The 14,414-nt window shown below is 52.5% G+C and overlaps 1 protein-coding gene across 4 annotated transcripts in view; it reads right to left on the bottom strand.

Moving 5' to 3' along the window:
* The window catches only part of cdc42bpb (CDC42 binding protein kinase beta (DMPK-like)), a 56,227-nt gene that overhangs the window by 12,248 nt on the left and 29,565 nt on the right, over positions 1-14,414 (bottom strand). For 2 of the 4 annotated variants that reach the window (XM_038727095.1, XM_038727096.1), the window contains exons 16-23: positions 13,690-13,814; positions 13,490-13,595; positions 13,322-13,384; positions 12,312-12,460; positions 9,609-9,706; positions 9,331-9,410; positions 256-330; positions 89-160 (exon numbers count right to left, since the gene is read on the bottom strand). In XM_038727095.1, coding sequence (XP_038583023.1) covers positions 89-160; positions 256-330; positions 9,331-9,410; positions 9,609-9,706; positions 12,312-12,460; positions 13,322-13,384; positions 13,490-13,595; positions 13,690-13,814 — 768 coding nt within the window. The remainder of the gene's footprint in view (positions 1-88; positions 161-255; positions 331-9,330; positions 9,411-9,608; positions 9,707-12,311; positions 12,461-13,321; positions 13,385-13,489; positions 13,596-13,689; positions 13,815-14,414) is intronic. The other 2 variants (XM_038727097.1, XM_038727098.1) reach the window with 1 other exon arrangement.

The raw sequence follows: 14,414 nt of genomic DNA, 5'->3' as shown, positions 1-14,414 counted from the left end.
GTTTAAAGCCAAAGGAAAACAGACGGTAAAGACATCTGCTCACGGTGTATCTAGGTCACGTTATGCCCGCTGACGACGGTCCCCGTACCTGTGGTGTGGTTAGAGCTGAGCTCTGGTAGGTGGGGGAGGGGCTCGCCGGGACTGAAGCTGCTTTAACTTCCTGTTGACATAAAGAGGACGAGACTCAGGAACACGTCTATAACAGTCAGTCAAGTAAAACATGACACACGTACACGACCAGCATTCATAACTGACCTCATGTTCGGAGGTGGTGGAGGGCGAGGGGGGCGTGGTCTCAGATTTCTGTGGGGTGGAGTCTATGTCTATGTTCTGTAGGTCAAAAAGAAGAAACATCAACATGTCTGAAGAAATAACACCATTCTGGACCTCAGCAACACTAAGGCCAACTGGTGCAGCTACAGGTTGGTGCTGCTCATCTCTCTGCAGGGAGAAGCCTGTGAGCTGGTTTCTGTGATCTGCTTGTGATCAGCTAAACCTCTCTGTACACTACACCTGAGTGACATCACGTGACCTGCTGCTGGGCTTCTTCTGGGCTCATCACTAAATCTTCAGTATTGAGCGAGAGCAAGCATTTACAGAGCGAGCGTTTACAGAGCGAGCGTTTACACAGCGAGAGCGAGCATTTACAGAGCGAGAGCGAGCATTTACAGAGCGAGAGTCTACAGAGCGAGAGAGCGAGCGTTTACAGAGCGAGAGCGAGCATTTACAGAGCGAGCGTTTACAGAGCGAGAGCGAGCATTTACAGAGCGAGCGTTTACACAGCGAGAGCGAGCATTTACAGAGCGAGCGTTTACACAGCGAGAGCGAGCATTTACAGAGCGAGCGTTTACAGAGCGAGAGCGAGCGTTTACAGAGCGAGAGCGAGCGTTTACAGAGCGAGCGTTTACAGAGTGAGAGCGAGCTTTTACAGAGCGAGAGAGAGCATTTACAGAGCGAGAGTGAGCATTTACAGAGCGAGAGTGAGCATTTACAGAGTGAGCTTTTATAGAGCAAGCATTTACAGAGCAAGCGTTTACAGAGCGAGAGGGAGCTTTTACAGAGCAAGAGCAAGTGTTTGCACAGCAAGAGTGAGCGTGTACACAGTGAGCTTTTACAGAGTGAGAGCGAGCTTTTACAGAGTGAGAGCGAGCTTTTACAGAGCGAGAGCGAGCGTTTACAGAGCGAGAGCGAGCGTTTACAGAGCGAGAGCGAGCGTTTACAGAGCGAGAGCGAGCGTTTACAGAGCGAGCTTTTACAGAGTGAGAGCGAGCTTTTACAGAGTGAGAGCGAGCTTTTACAGAGTGAGAGCGAGCGTTTACAGAGTGAGAGCGAGCGTTTACAGAGTGAGCTTTTATAGAGCAAGAGAGAGAGCGAGTGTTTACAGTGCAAGCGTTTACAGAGAGAGCGTTTACAGAGAGAGCGTTTACAGAGTGAGAGCGAGCTTTTACAGAGTGAGAGCGAGCGTTTACAGAGCGAGCTTTTACAGAGTGAGAGCGAGCGTTTACAGAGCAAGAGCAAGTGTTTGCACAGCAAGAGTGAGCGTTTACAGAGCGAGCGTTTACAGAGTGAGAGCTAGCATTTACAGAGCGAGAGCCTAAAGAGTGAGCGCTTACAGAGCGAGCTTTTACAGAGTGAGAGCGAGCGTTTACAGAGCAAACTTTTACAGAGCAAGCGTTTTCAGAGAGAGCGAGTGTTTACAGTGCAAGCGTTTACAGAGAGAGCGAGCGTTTACAGAGCGAGAGAGCGAGCGTTTACAGAGTGAGCGTTTAAGGAGTGAGAGCAAGCGTTTACAGAGCGAGCGTTTACAGAGTGAGCGTTTAAGGAGTGAGAGCAAGCGTTTACAGAGCGAGCGTTTACAGAGCGAGCGTTAACAGAGTGAGAGCAAGTGTTTACACAGCGAGAGCAAGCGTTTACAGAGCGAGCGTTTACAGAGCGAGCGTCTACAGAGCGAGAGCGAGCATTTACAGAGCGAGAGCGAGCATTTACAGAGCGAGAGCGAGCATTTACAGAGCGAGAGCAAGCGTTTACAGAGCAAGAGCAAGTGTTTACACAGCGAGAGCAAGCGTTTACAGAGCGAGCGCTTACAGAGCGAGCGTCTACAGAGCGAGAGCGAGCATTTACAGAGCGAGAGCAAGCGTTTACAGAGCGAGAGCAAGCGTTTACAGAGCGAGCGAGCGAGCGTTTACAGAGTGAGCGTCTACAGAGCAAGAGCAAGTGTTTACACAGCGAGAGCAAGCGTTTACAGAGCGAGAGCGAGCATTTACAGAGCGAGAGCGAGCATTTACAGAGCGAGAGCGAGCATTTACAGAGCGAGAGCAAGCGTTTACAGAGCAAGAGCAAGTGTTTACACAGCGAGAGCAAGCGTTTACAGAGCGAGCGAGCGAGCGTTTACAGAGTGAGCGTCTACAGAGCAAGAGCAAGTGTTTACAGAGCGAGAGCAAGCGTTTACAGAGCGAGCGAGCGAGCGTTTACAGAGTGAGCGTCTACAGAGCAAGAGCAAGTGTTTACACAGCGAGAGCAAGCGTTTACAGAGCGAGCGCTTACAGAGCGAGCGTCTACAGAGCGAGAGCGAGCATTTACAGAGCGAGAGCAAGCGTTTACAGAGCAAGACCAAGTGTTTACACAGCGAGAGCAAGCGTTTACACAGCGAGCGCTTACAGAGCGAGCGTCTACAGAGCGAGAGCGAGCTTTTACAGAGCGAGCTTTTACAGCGAAAGCGCGAGCGTTTACAGAGCGAGCTTTTACAGAGCGAGAGCGAGCGTCTACCGAGCGAGAGCGAGCATGTACAGAGCGAGAGCGAGCATGTACAGAGCAAGAGCGAGCATGTACAGAGCGAGAGCGAGCATGTACAGAGCGAGCGCCTACAGAGCAAGACCAAGTGTTTACACAGTGAGAGCAAGCGTTTACAGAGCGAGCGCTTACAGAGCGAGCGTCTACAGAGCGAGAGCGAGCATTTACAGAGCGAGAGCAAGCGTTTACAGAGCGAGTGAGCGAGCGAGCGTTTACAGAGTGAGAGCAAGTGTTTACACAGCGAGAGCAAACGTTTACAGAGCGAGCGCTTACAGAGCGAGCGTCTACAGAGCGAGAGCGAGCGTTTACAGAGCGAGAGCGAGCGTTTACAGAGCGAGCATCTACAGAGCGAGAGCGAGCATTTACAGAGCGAGAGCGAGCATTTACAGAGCGAGCGAGCGTTTACAGAGCGAGCGAGCGTTTACAGAGTGAGCGAGCGTTTACAGAGTGAGCGTTTACAGAGTGAGCGTTTACAGAGTGAGAGCAAATGTTTACACAGCGAGAGCAAGCGTTTACAGAGCGAGCGCTTACAGAGCGAGCGTCTACAGAGCGAGAGCGAGCATTTACAGAGCGAGAGCAAGCATTTACAGAGCAAGACCAAGTGTTTACACAGCGAGAGCAAGCGTTTACACAACGAGCGCTTACAGAGCGAGCGTCTACAGAGCGAGAGCAAGCGTTTACAGAGCGAGCGAGCGTTTACAGAGCGAGCGAGCGTTTACAGAGTGAGCGAGCGTTTACAGAGTGAGCGTTTACAGAGTGAGCGTTTACAGAGTGAGAGCAAATGTTTACACAGCGAGAGCAAGCGTTTACAGAGCGAGCGCTTACAGAGCGAGCGTCTACAGAGCGAGAGCGAGCATTTACAGAGCGAGAGCAAGCATTTACAGAGCAAGACCAAGTGTTTACACAGCGAGAGCAAGCGTTTACACAACGAGCGCTTACAGAGCGAGCGTCTACAGAGCGAGAGCAAGCGTTTACAGAGCGAGAGCAAGCGTTTACAGAGCGAGAGCAAGCGTTTACAGAGCGAGCGTTTACAGAGTGAGAGCAAGTGTTTGCACAGCAAGAGTGAGCGTTTACAGAGTGAGCGTTTACAGAGCGAGCGTTTACAGAGTGAGCGTTTACAGAGTGAGAGCTAGCGTTTACAGAGTGAGCGTTTACAGAGTGAGCGTTTACAGAGTGAGCTTTTACAGAGTGAGAGCGAGCGTTTACAGAGCGAGAGTTTACAAAGTGAGAGAGCGAGCGTTTACAGAGCGAGTGTTTACAGTGCAAGCTTTTACAAAGCGAGCGTTTACACATCGAGAGCGAGCATTTACAGAGCGAGCATGAGCGTTTACAGAGCGAGAGCAAGCTTTTACAGAGCGAGTTTTTACAGAGCGAGCGCGAGCCTTTACAGAGCAAGAGTGAGCGTTTACAAAGCGAGCGTTTACAGAGTGAGAGCAAGCGTTTACAGAGCGAGCTTTTACAGAGCGAGCGCGAGTGTTTACAGAGCGAGCTTTTACAGAGCGAGCGCGAGCTTTTACAGAGCGAGCGCGAGTGTTTACAGAGCGAGAGCGAGCATCTACAGAGCAAGAGCAAGTGTTTGCACAGGAAGAGTGAGTGTTTACAGAGCGAGCGTTTACAAAGCGAGCGTCTACAGAGCGAGAGCGAGCATTTACAGAGCGAGAGTCTACAGAGCGAAAGCGAGCATTTACAGAGCGAGAGCGAGCATCTACAGAGCGAGCGTTTACAGAGCGAGCGCGAGCGTCTACAGAGCGAGAGCGAGCATTTACAGAGCGAGAGCGAGCATCTACAGAGCAAGAGTTTGCACAGCAAGAGTGAGTGTTTACAGAGCGAGCGTTTACGAAGTGAGAGCAAGCGTTTACAGAGCGAGCTTTTACAGAGCGAGCGCGAGCGTTTACAGAGCGAGCTTTTACAGAGTGAGAGCGAGCGTTTACACAGTGAGAGGCCGAGCGTTTACACAGCGAGCGCCGTCGGCTTTGAACCCTTTAAACAAATCAAGGTCTGACAGAAATCCCTTCAGACAGACATGTGAGCGTTTACAGAGCGAGCATTTACAGAGCGAGGGCGAGCGTCTACAGAGCGAGCGCGAGCGTCTACAGAGCGAGCGCGAGCATTTACAGAGCAAGAGCAAGTGTTTGCACAGCAAGAGTGAGCGTTTACAGAGTTAGCGCGAGCATTTACAGAGCGAGCGCGAGCGTCTACAGAGCGAGAGCGAGCATTTACAGAGCAAGAGCAAGTGTTTGCACAGCAAGAGTGAGCGTCTACAGAGCGAGCGTCTACAGAGCGAGCGCGAGCGTCTACAGAGCGAGCGCGAGCATTTACAGAGCGAGAGCGAGCATCTACAGAGCAAGAGTTTGCACAGCAAGAGTGAGCGTTTACAGAGCGAGCGTTTACAAAGCGAGCGTTTACAGAGTGAGAGCAAGCGTTTACAGAGCGAGCTTTTACAGAGCGAGCTTTTACAGAGTGAGAGCGAGCGTTTACACAGTGAGAGGCCGAGCGTTTACACAGCGAGCGCCGTCGGCTTTGAACCCTTTAAACAAATCAAGGTCTGACAGAAATCCCTTCAGACAGACATGTGAGCGTTTACAGAGCGAGCATTTACAGAGCGAGCATTTACAGAGCGAGAGCGAGCGTCTACAGAGCGAGCGCGAGCGTCTACAGAGCGAGAGCGAGCGTCTACAGAGCGAGAGCGAGCATTTACAGAGCAAGAGCAAGTGTTTGCACAGCAAGAGTGAGCGTCTACAGAGCGAGCGCGAGCGTCTACAGAGCGAGCGCGAGCATTTACAGAGCGAGCGTCTACAGAGCGAGAGCGAGCATTTACAGAGCGAGAGCGAGCATCTACAGAGCGAGAGCGAGCATCTACAGAGCAAGAGCAAGTGTTTACAGAGCGAGCTTTTACAGAGCGAGCGCGAGCGTTTACAGAGCGAGCTTTTACAGAGTGAGAGGCCGAGCGTTTACACAGTGAGAGGCCGAGCGTTTACACAGCGAGCGCCGTCGGCTTTGAACCCTTTAAACAAATCAAGGTCTTACAGAAATCCCTTCAGACAGACAGGTGAGCGTTTACAGAGCGAGCATTTACAGAGCGAGAGCGAGCGTCTACAGAGCGAGAGAGAGCATCTACAGAGCGAGAGCGAGCATCTACAGAGCAAGAGCAAGTGTTTGCACAGCAAGAGTGAGCGTCTACAGAGCGAGCGCGAGCGTCTACAGAGCGAGCGTCTACAGAGCGAGCGCGAGCGTCTACAGAGCGAGCGCGAGCATTTACAGAGCGAGAGCGAGCATCTACAGAGCAAGAGTTTGCACAGCAAGAGTGAGCGTTTACAGAGCGAGCGTTTACAAAGCGAGCGTTTACAGAGTGAGAGCAAGCGTTTACAGAGCGAGCTTTTACAGAGCGAGCTTTTACAGAGTGAGAGCGAGCGTTTACACAGTGAGAGGCCGAGCGTTTACACAGCGAGCGCCGTCGGCTTTGAACCCTTTAAACAAATCAAGGTCTGACAGAAATCCCTTCAGACAGACATGTGAGCGTTTACAGAGCGAGAGCGAGCGTCTACAGAGCGAGAGCAAGTGTTTGCACAGCAAGAGTGAGCGTCTACAGAGAGAGCGCGAGCATCTACAGAGCGAGCGCGAGCATTTACAGAGCGAGAGCGAGCATCTACAGAGCGAGAGCGAGCATTTACAGAGCGAGAGCGAGCATCTACAGAGCAAGAGTTTGCATAGCAAGAGTGAGCGTTTACAGAGCGAGCGTTTACAAAGCGAGCGTTTACAGAGTGAGAGCAAGCGTTTACAGAGCGAGCTTTTACAGAGCGAGCGCGAGCGTTTACAGAGCGAGCTTTTACAGAGTGAGAGCGAGCGTTTACACAGTGAGAGGCCGAGCGTTTACACAGCGAGCGCCGTCGGCTTTGAACCCTTTAAACAAATCAAGGTCTGACAGAAATCCCTTCAGACAGACATGTGAGCGTTTACAGAGCGAGCATTTACAGAGCGAGAGCGAGCGTCTACAGAGCGAGCGCGAGCGTCTACAGAGCGAGCGCGAGCATTTACAGAGCGAGAGTCTACAGAGCGAGAGCGAGCATTTACAGAGCGAGAGCGAGCATTTACAGAGCGAGAGCGAGCATCTACAGAGCAAGAGCAAGTGTTTGCACAGCAAGAGTGAGCGTCTACAGAGCGAGCGTCTACAGAGCGAGCGCGAGCATTTACAGAGCGAGAGCGAGCATCTACAGAGCAAGAGTTTGCACAGCAAGAGTGAGCGTTTACAGAGCGAGCGTTTACAGAGCGAGCTTTTACAGAGCGAGCGCGAGCATTTACAGAGCGAGCTTTTACAGAGTGAGAGCGAGCGTTTACACAGTGAGAGGCCGAGCGTTTACACAGCGAGCGCCGTCGGCTTTGAACCCTTTAAACAAATCAAGGTCTGACAGAAATCCCTTCAGACAGACATGTGAGCGTTTACAGAGCGAGCATTTACAGAGCGAGAGCGAGCGTCTACAGAGCGAGCGCGAGCGTCTACAGAGCGAGAGCGAGCATTTACAGAGCAAGAGCAAGTGTTTGCACAGCAAGAGTGAGCGTCTACAGAGCGAGCGCGAGCATTTACAGAGCGAGAGTCTACAGAGCGAGAGCGAGCATCTACAGAGCGAGAGCGAGCATCTACAGAGCGAGAGCAAGTGTTTGCACAGCAAGAGTGAGCGTATACAGAGCGAGCGTCTACAGAGCGAGCGCGAGCGTCTACAGAGCGAGCGTCTACAGAGCGAGCGCGAGCGTCTACAGAGCGAGCGCGAGCATTTACAGAGCGAGAGCGAGCATCTACAGAGCGAGAGCGAGCATTTACAGAGCGAGAGCGAGCATCTACAGAGCAAGAGCAAGTGTTTGCACAGCAAGAGTGAGCGTCTACAGAGCGAGCGCGAGCATTTACAGAGAGAGAGCGAGCATCTACAGAGCAAGAGTTTGCACAGCAAGAGTGAGCGTCTACAGAGCGAGCGCGAGCGTCTACAGAGCGAGCGCGAGCATTTACAGAGCGAGCGCGAGCATTTACAGAGCGAGCGCGAGCATTTACAGAGCGAGAGTCTACAGAGCGAGAGCGAGCATTTACAGAGCGAGAGCGAGCATCTACAGAGCGAGAGCAAGTGTTTGCACAGCAAGAGTGAGCGTCTACAGAGCGAGCGTCTACAGAGCGAGCGCGAGCGTCTACAGAGCGAGCGCGAGCGTCTACAGAGCGAGCGCGAGCATTTACAGAGCGAGAGCGAGCATCTACAGAGCAAGAGTTTGCACAGCAAGAGTGAGCGTTTACAGAGCGAGCGTTTACAAAGCGAGCGTTTACAGAGTGAGAGCAAGCGTTTACAGAGCGAGCTTTTACAGAGCGAGCGCGAGCATTTACAGAGCGAGCTTTTACAGAGTGAGAGCGAGCGTTTACACAGTGAGAGGCCGAGCGTTTACACAGCGAGCGCCGTCGGCTTTGAACCCTTTAAACAAATCAAGGTCTGACAGAAATCCCTTCAGACAGACAGGTGAGCGTTTACAGAGCGAGCATTTACAGAGCGAGCGCGAGCGTCTACAGAGCGAGAGCGAGCATTTACAGAGCGAGAGTCTACAGAGCGAGAGCGAGCATTTACAGAGCGAGAGCGAGCATCTACAGAGCGAGAGTCTACAGAGCGAGAGCGAGCATTTACAGAGCGAGAGCGAGCATCTACAGAGCGAGAGCGAGCATCTACAGAGCAAGAGCAAGCACAGCAAGAGTGAGCGTTTACAGAGCGAGCGTTTACAAAGCGAGCGTTTACAGAGTGAGAGCAAGCGTTTACAGAGTGAGAGCAAGCGTTTACAGAGCGAGCTTTTACAGAGCGAGCGCGAGCGTTTACAGAGCAAGCTTTTACAGAGCGAGTTTTTACAGAGTGAGAGCGAGCATTTACAGAGCGGGAGTCTACAGAGCGAGAGCGAGCATTTACAGAGCGAGAGCGAGCATCTACAGAGCGAGAGCGAGCATTTACAGAGCGAGAGCGAGCATTTACAGAGCGAGAGTCTACAGAGCGAGAGCGAGCATTTACAGAGCGAGAGCGAGCATCTACAGAGCGAGAGCGAGCATCTACAAAGCGAGAGCGAGCATCTACAGAGCAAGAGCAAGTGTTTGCACAGCAAGAGTGAGCGTCTACAGAGCGAGCGTCTACAGAGCGAGCGCGAGCGTCTACAGAGCGAGCATCTACAGAGCAAGAGTTTGCACAGCAAGAGTGAGCGTTTACAGAGCGAGCGTTTACAAAGCGAGCGTTTACAGAGTGAGAGCAAGCGTTTACAGAGTGAGAGCAAGCGTTTACAGAGTGAGAGCAAGCGTTTACAGAGTGAGAGCAAGCGTTTACAGAGCGAGCTTTTACAGAGCGAGCGCGAGCGTTTACAGAGCAAGCTTTTACAGAGCGAGTTTTTACAGAGTGAGAGCGAGCATTTACAGAGCGAGGCCGAGCGTTTACACAGCGAGCGCCGTCGGCTTTGAACCCTTTAAACAAATCAAGGTCTGACAGAAATCCCTTCAGACAGACAGGTGAGACGGGCGGCAGGTAAGGGACTCACCCTGAAGGTGAGGTCAGGGGCCAGAGGAGACGTGTTGAAATATTCAAAGATGGAGTCCTGGAAGTCTGGAAGCTTCAGACCTACAGAGAGACAGAAAGGGGGACCAGGTTAGTGGACAGGAAGGAGTTTCTGAGGCTTCAGAGTCTCTGTCAGAGGGATAACAAGGTGGACTAACAGAGGCCCTGAGGGCTGCAGGTGGACTAACAAGGTGGACTAACAGAGGGCCTGAGGGCTCCAGTTGGACTAACAGAGGCCCTGAAGGCTCCAGGTGGACTTACCTTTGTCAGAGCGGGAGCGACTCTCCTCCATGTCTTTCTTCAGACCCTCCATCTGCTCCCCCATCTCCCTGCTCCTCTCCTCAGACTCCTTCAGCTTACTGCAGACAGGTGAGGGCAGAGAGACGTGGAGAAAGACAGGTGAGGACAGAGACAGGTGAGGACAGAGACAGGTGAGGGCAGAGAGACGAGGACAGAGACAGGTGAGCAGAGAGACAGGTGAGGACAGAGAGACGAGGACAGAGACAGGTGAGCAGAGAGACAGGTGAGGACAGAGACAGGTGAGCAGAGAGACAGGTGAGGACAGAGACAGGTGAGCAGAGAGAGGTAAGGACAGAGAGAGGTAGGGACAGAGACAGGTAAGGACAGAGAGAGAGAGGGGTAAGGACAGAGAAAGGTAAGCAGAGAGAGGTAAGGACAGAGACAGGTAAGGACAGAGAGAGGTGAATAAAGAGACAGGTGAGGGCAGAGAGAGAGGTGAGGACAGAGAGAGGTGAGGGCAGAGAGACGAGGAGAAAGACAGGTGAGGACAGAGACAGGTGAGGACAGAGAGACGAGGACAGAGACAGGTGAGGACAGAGACAGGTGAGGGCAGAGAGACGAGGAGAAAGACAGGTGAGGACAGAGAGACGAGGACAGAGACAGGTGAGGACAGAGAGACGAGGACAGAGACAGGTGAGGACAGAGACAGGTGAGGACAGAGAGACGAGGACAGAGACAGGTGAGGACAGAGACAGGTGAGCAGAGAGAGGTAAGGACAGAGAGAGGTAGGGACAGAGACAGGTAAGGACAGAGAGAGAGAGGGGTAAGGACAGAGAAAGGTGAGCAGAGAGAGGTAAGGACAGAGAGAGGTAAGGACAGAGAGAGAGGTGAGGACAGAGAGGCAGGTAAGGACAGAGAAAGGTGAGCAGAGAGAGGTAAGGACAGAGAGAGGTAAGGACAGAGAGGTAAGGGCAGAGAGAGGTGAATACAGACACAGGTAAGGACAGAGAGAGAGGTGAGGACAGAGAGGCAGGTAAGGACAGAGAAAGGTGAGCAGAGAGAGGTAAGGACAGAGACAGGTAAGGGCAGAGAGAGGTGAATACAGACACAGGTAAGGACAGAGAGAGAGGTGAGGACAGAGAGAGGTGAATAAAGAGACAGGTGAGGGCAGAGAGAGAGGTGAGCAGAGAGAGGGGTGAGCAGAGAGAGGTAAGGACAGAGAGAGGTAAGGACAGAGAGAGAGGTGAGCAGAGAGAGGTAAGGACAGAGAGAGAGGTGAGCAGAGAGAGGTAAGGACAGAGAGAGAGGTGAGCAGAGAGAGGTAAGGAAAGAGAGGCAGGTGAGCAGAGAGAGGTAAGGAAAGAGAGGCAGGTAAGGACAGAGAGGCAGGTAAGGACAGAGAAAGGTGAGCAGAGAGAGGTAAGGACAGAGAGGTAAGGGCAGAGAGAGGTGAATACAGACACAGGTAAGGACAGAGACAGGTGAGCAGAGAGGTAAGGACAGAGACAGGTAAGGACAGAGACAGGTGAGCAGAGAGGTAAGGACAGACACAGGTAAGGACAGAGACAGGTGAGCAGAGAGGTAAGGGCAGAGAGGTAAGGGCAGAGAGAGGTGAATACAGACACAGGTAAGGACAGAGAAAGGTGAGCAGAGAGGTAAGGACAGAGACAGGTAAGGGCAGAGAGAGGTGAATACAGACACAGGTAAGGACAGAGAGAGAGGTGAGGGCAGAGAGAGAGGTGAGGACAGAGAGACAGGTGAGGGCAGAGAGAGAGGTGAGGACAGAGAGACAGGTAAGGACAGAGAAAGGTGAGCAGAGAGGTAAGGACAGAGACAGGTAAGGGCAGAGAGGTAAGGGCAGAGAGAGGTGAATACAGACACAGGTAAGGACAGAGAGAGAGGTGAGGACAGAGAGAGGTGAATAAAGAGACAGGTGAGGGCAGAGAGAGAGGTGAGGACAGAGAGACAGGTGAGGGCAGAGAGACAGGTGAGGACAGAGAGACAGGTAAGGACAGAGAGGTAAGGACAGAGACAGGTGAGGGCAGAGACAGGTAAGGGCAGAGACAGGTAAGGGCAGAGACAGGTGAATACAGAGACAGGTAAGGGCAGAGACAGGTGAATACAGAGACAGGTGAGGGCAGAGACAGGTGAATACAGAGACAGGTAAGGGCAGAGACAGGTAAGGGCAGAGACAGGTGAATACAGAGACAGGTAAGGGCAGAGACAGGTGAATACAGACACAGGTAAGGGCAGAGACAGGTGAATACAGAGACAGGTGAATACAGAGAGAGAAAGGTAAGGACAGAGGAAGGTGAGCAGAGAGAGGTAAGGACAGAGACGGGTAAAGACAGAGACAGGTGAGGGCAGAGACAGGTAGGGACAGAGACAGGTGAGGGCAGACACAGGTAAGGGCAGAGACAGGTGAATACAGAGACAGGTGAGGACAGAGACAGGTGAATACAGAGACAGGTGAATACAGAGAGAGAAAGGTAAGGACAGAGGAAGGTGAGCAGAGAGAGGTAAGGACAGAGACGGGTAAAGACAGAGACAGGTGAGGGCAGAGACAGGTAGGGACAGAGACAGGTGAGGGCAGACACAGGTAGGGACAGAGACAGGTAAGGGCAGAGACAGGTGAATACAGAGACAGGTAAAGACAGAGACAGGTGAGGGCAGAGAAAGGTAAAGGCAGAGACAGGTGAGCTTTGTCCCCGTGTGACCTCTGACCTCTCCAGGTGGATGTTGGCAGCTTTGACTTTGCGCAGCTCCTCCTGAACCAGCTGTTTGGCTCTGATCTCAGCGTCCAGGGCCGACTGAAGCTCCAGGCGAGCCGACATGTCCAACTTTTGGCTGCGACGCACCTTCCACAGGGGGTCCTGGGGGGACAAGTGGGAAGACCGGGAGACAGACAGGGAGACGGTCAGATGGGGTAGACGGCAGTGAAGCTGCAGGCGGAGGCCACCGCAGCTTCACAAGGACGTTTCATCTAATAGGCCACAACAGATGGAGCAGCCGGCCAATCAGAGCAGCCTATGAATCGTGCGATCCCATATGACCTTCTGATGAATGATGAGAAAGCGCTTTAATCCGAAGTATTCACACTCGGGAGGTTCAGACACGTGGACAGGAGGAGGGGGGATCGAACACTGTGCTCAGAGGACGCTCCCCTCCACCTCCTGATCCACGGCCACGACGACGCCGATGACGCTGCTGGGGGTATGACATCATATGACATCCAAAAGACCCTGCAATCAAAGACTACTGGAATCATCCAAGGACCCCTTAACCTCACCAGGACCCCTAAAAAACCTGGTTCACTAAGTCAGGAACCCTGCAAATCCTTTTTAACCCAGGATTTCCCTCCAAGACCCCTGGAATTCCTTTAAGGACTCTGAGAACCCTGAAACTCCCACAAAGTACCTTGTGACCCCCTAAACAACCCTGACATTCTTCAAAGACCCCTCGAATTAACAGAAGGACTCTCTGATAATATGAGAACCCCTAAAACCAAGGACCCCTGGAAGAGTCTCAAGGTCCAGGAATTCCCTGAAGGACCCCTGGAAGAGTCTCAAGGTCCAGGAATTCCCTGAAGGACCCCTGGAAGAGTCTCAAGGTCCAGGAATTCCCTGCTTTATTATGAGTGACAGACATGCAACCCAATAGCCATGCAAGCTTCTTAGGCCCCGCCCATAATAAGTGTATCCTGATTGGCTAGAAGCAGTGACTGACACACTCACCCTCCTGTCTCCACCAATAGGAGGCCAGGGCTTCTTGGGAGGTGTGGCCAGTCCTGACTCAGGCTAAGACAGCAGATTAGGAGAATATATCAGAACACAGACGGACAGGTGCAGAGGTACCACCCCGACTGACCCGGTTCGTACTGGTTCTGAGTGTCTGTGTGTTACCAGAGGTCTCGTTCCCAGACTGGAGCCGCGCAGGGTTTCCAGCTCCTCCGTCATCTTGGTGGCCAGAGCCTGAAGGTAGCCTCGAGCATCCTTCTCATCGCTCACCCTGAACACACACACACACACACACACACACGGGTAAGTAAAGAGCGCCCCCGGTGGCCCGCCACAGAACCGCACCTTCAGACCGCCGGACTCACCACTGGATGATCTCTGCGATCTGGGCCTCCCAGTGGGCCACGCTCTCCTTCTTAGACGACAGGTCCTGCAGATCGTCCTCCAGCTGACGGTTCTGGGCCGTCAATTTATCCACAAACGAACACAGCTGAGGGGGCGCCAGAGGAGCGGCGTTACCAACTGAGCATGTGTAGTAACAGCAGCAGGGCATTTACTGTGATTGGTCCCATATGGGCTTACAAGAAACATAGAGGATGGTCACATGACCAACCACGCACAGTTTTAAAACATTATTATACAGTACAACAGCTGTACTGCAGTAATACTACAGTAATACTGCAGTAACAGCAGAAGTACTGAGGTCTCAGTCTGTCCTCCCAGCACCAAGCTGGATTCATACGTCACCTTACGGGAGTTGTTGCTGCAACTTTCTCGACCAGCGCTCAGCTTTAGATCAACCGGCCGCTATCGATGCTAACAGCTAACTACTTATAAGGTTTGTGGACTGTCGTTCTGAAGCCTTCAGTTTGGCATTTTGGCCGTCGCCATCTTGTTTTTTTGGAACCAGACGTGACCAGATTTGGAGCTAGCTAGCTTGGTTAGCGAGGTGCATCTTGACTTCACGTTAGCTGTAATATTAGCTGGGATGCTAATTTTTGCTAACGACAAACAGGCTTAAAACAAAACGTACTTCCTGAAAAATGAGCAGCCGACTCCTGATGAGCTTTTCCAGCGGCGCTGGTTAAAT

The sequence above is a fragment of the Micropterus salmoides genome, unplaced genomic scaffold (assembly GCF_014851395.1).
Source record: "Micropterus salmoides isolate LMB-PRFRI ecotype aquatic unplaced genomic scaffold, ASM1485139v1 Ms_hic_scaffold_18, whole genome shotgun sequence".
Classification (NCBI taxonomy): Eukaryota; Metazoa; Chordata; class Actinopteri; order Centrarchiformes; family Centrarchidae; genus Micropterus; species Micropterus salmoides.
Note: the sequence above shows the minus strand (reverse complement) of the source record. Positions and strands in the feature narration are given on the sequence as shown.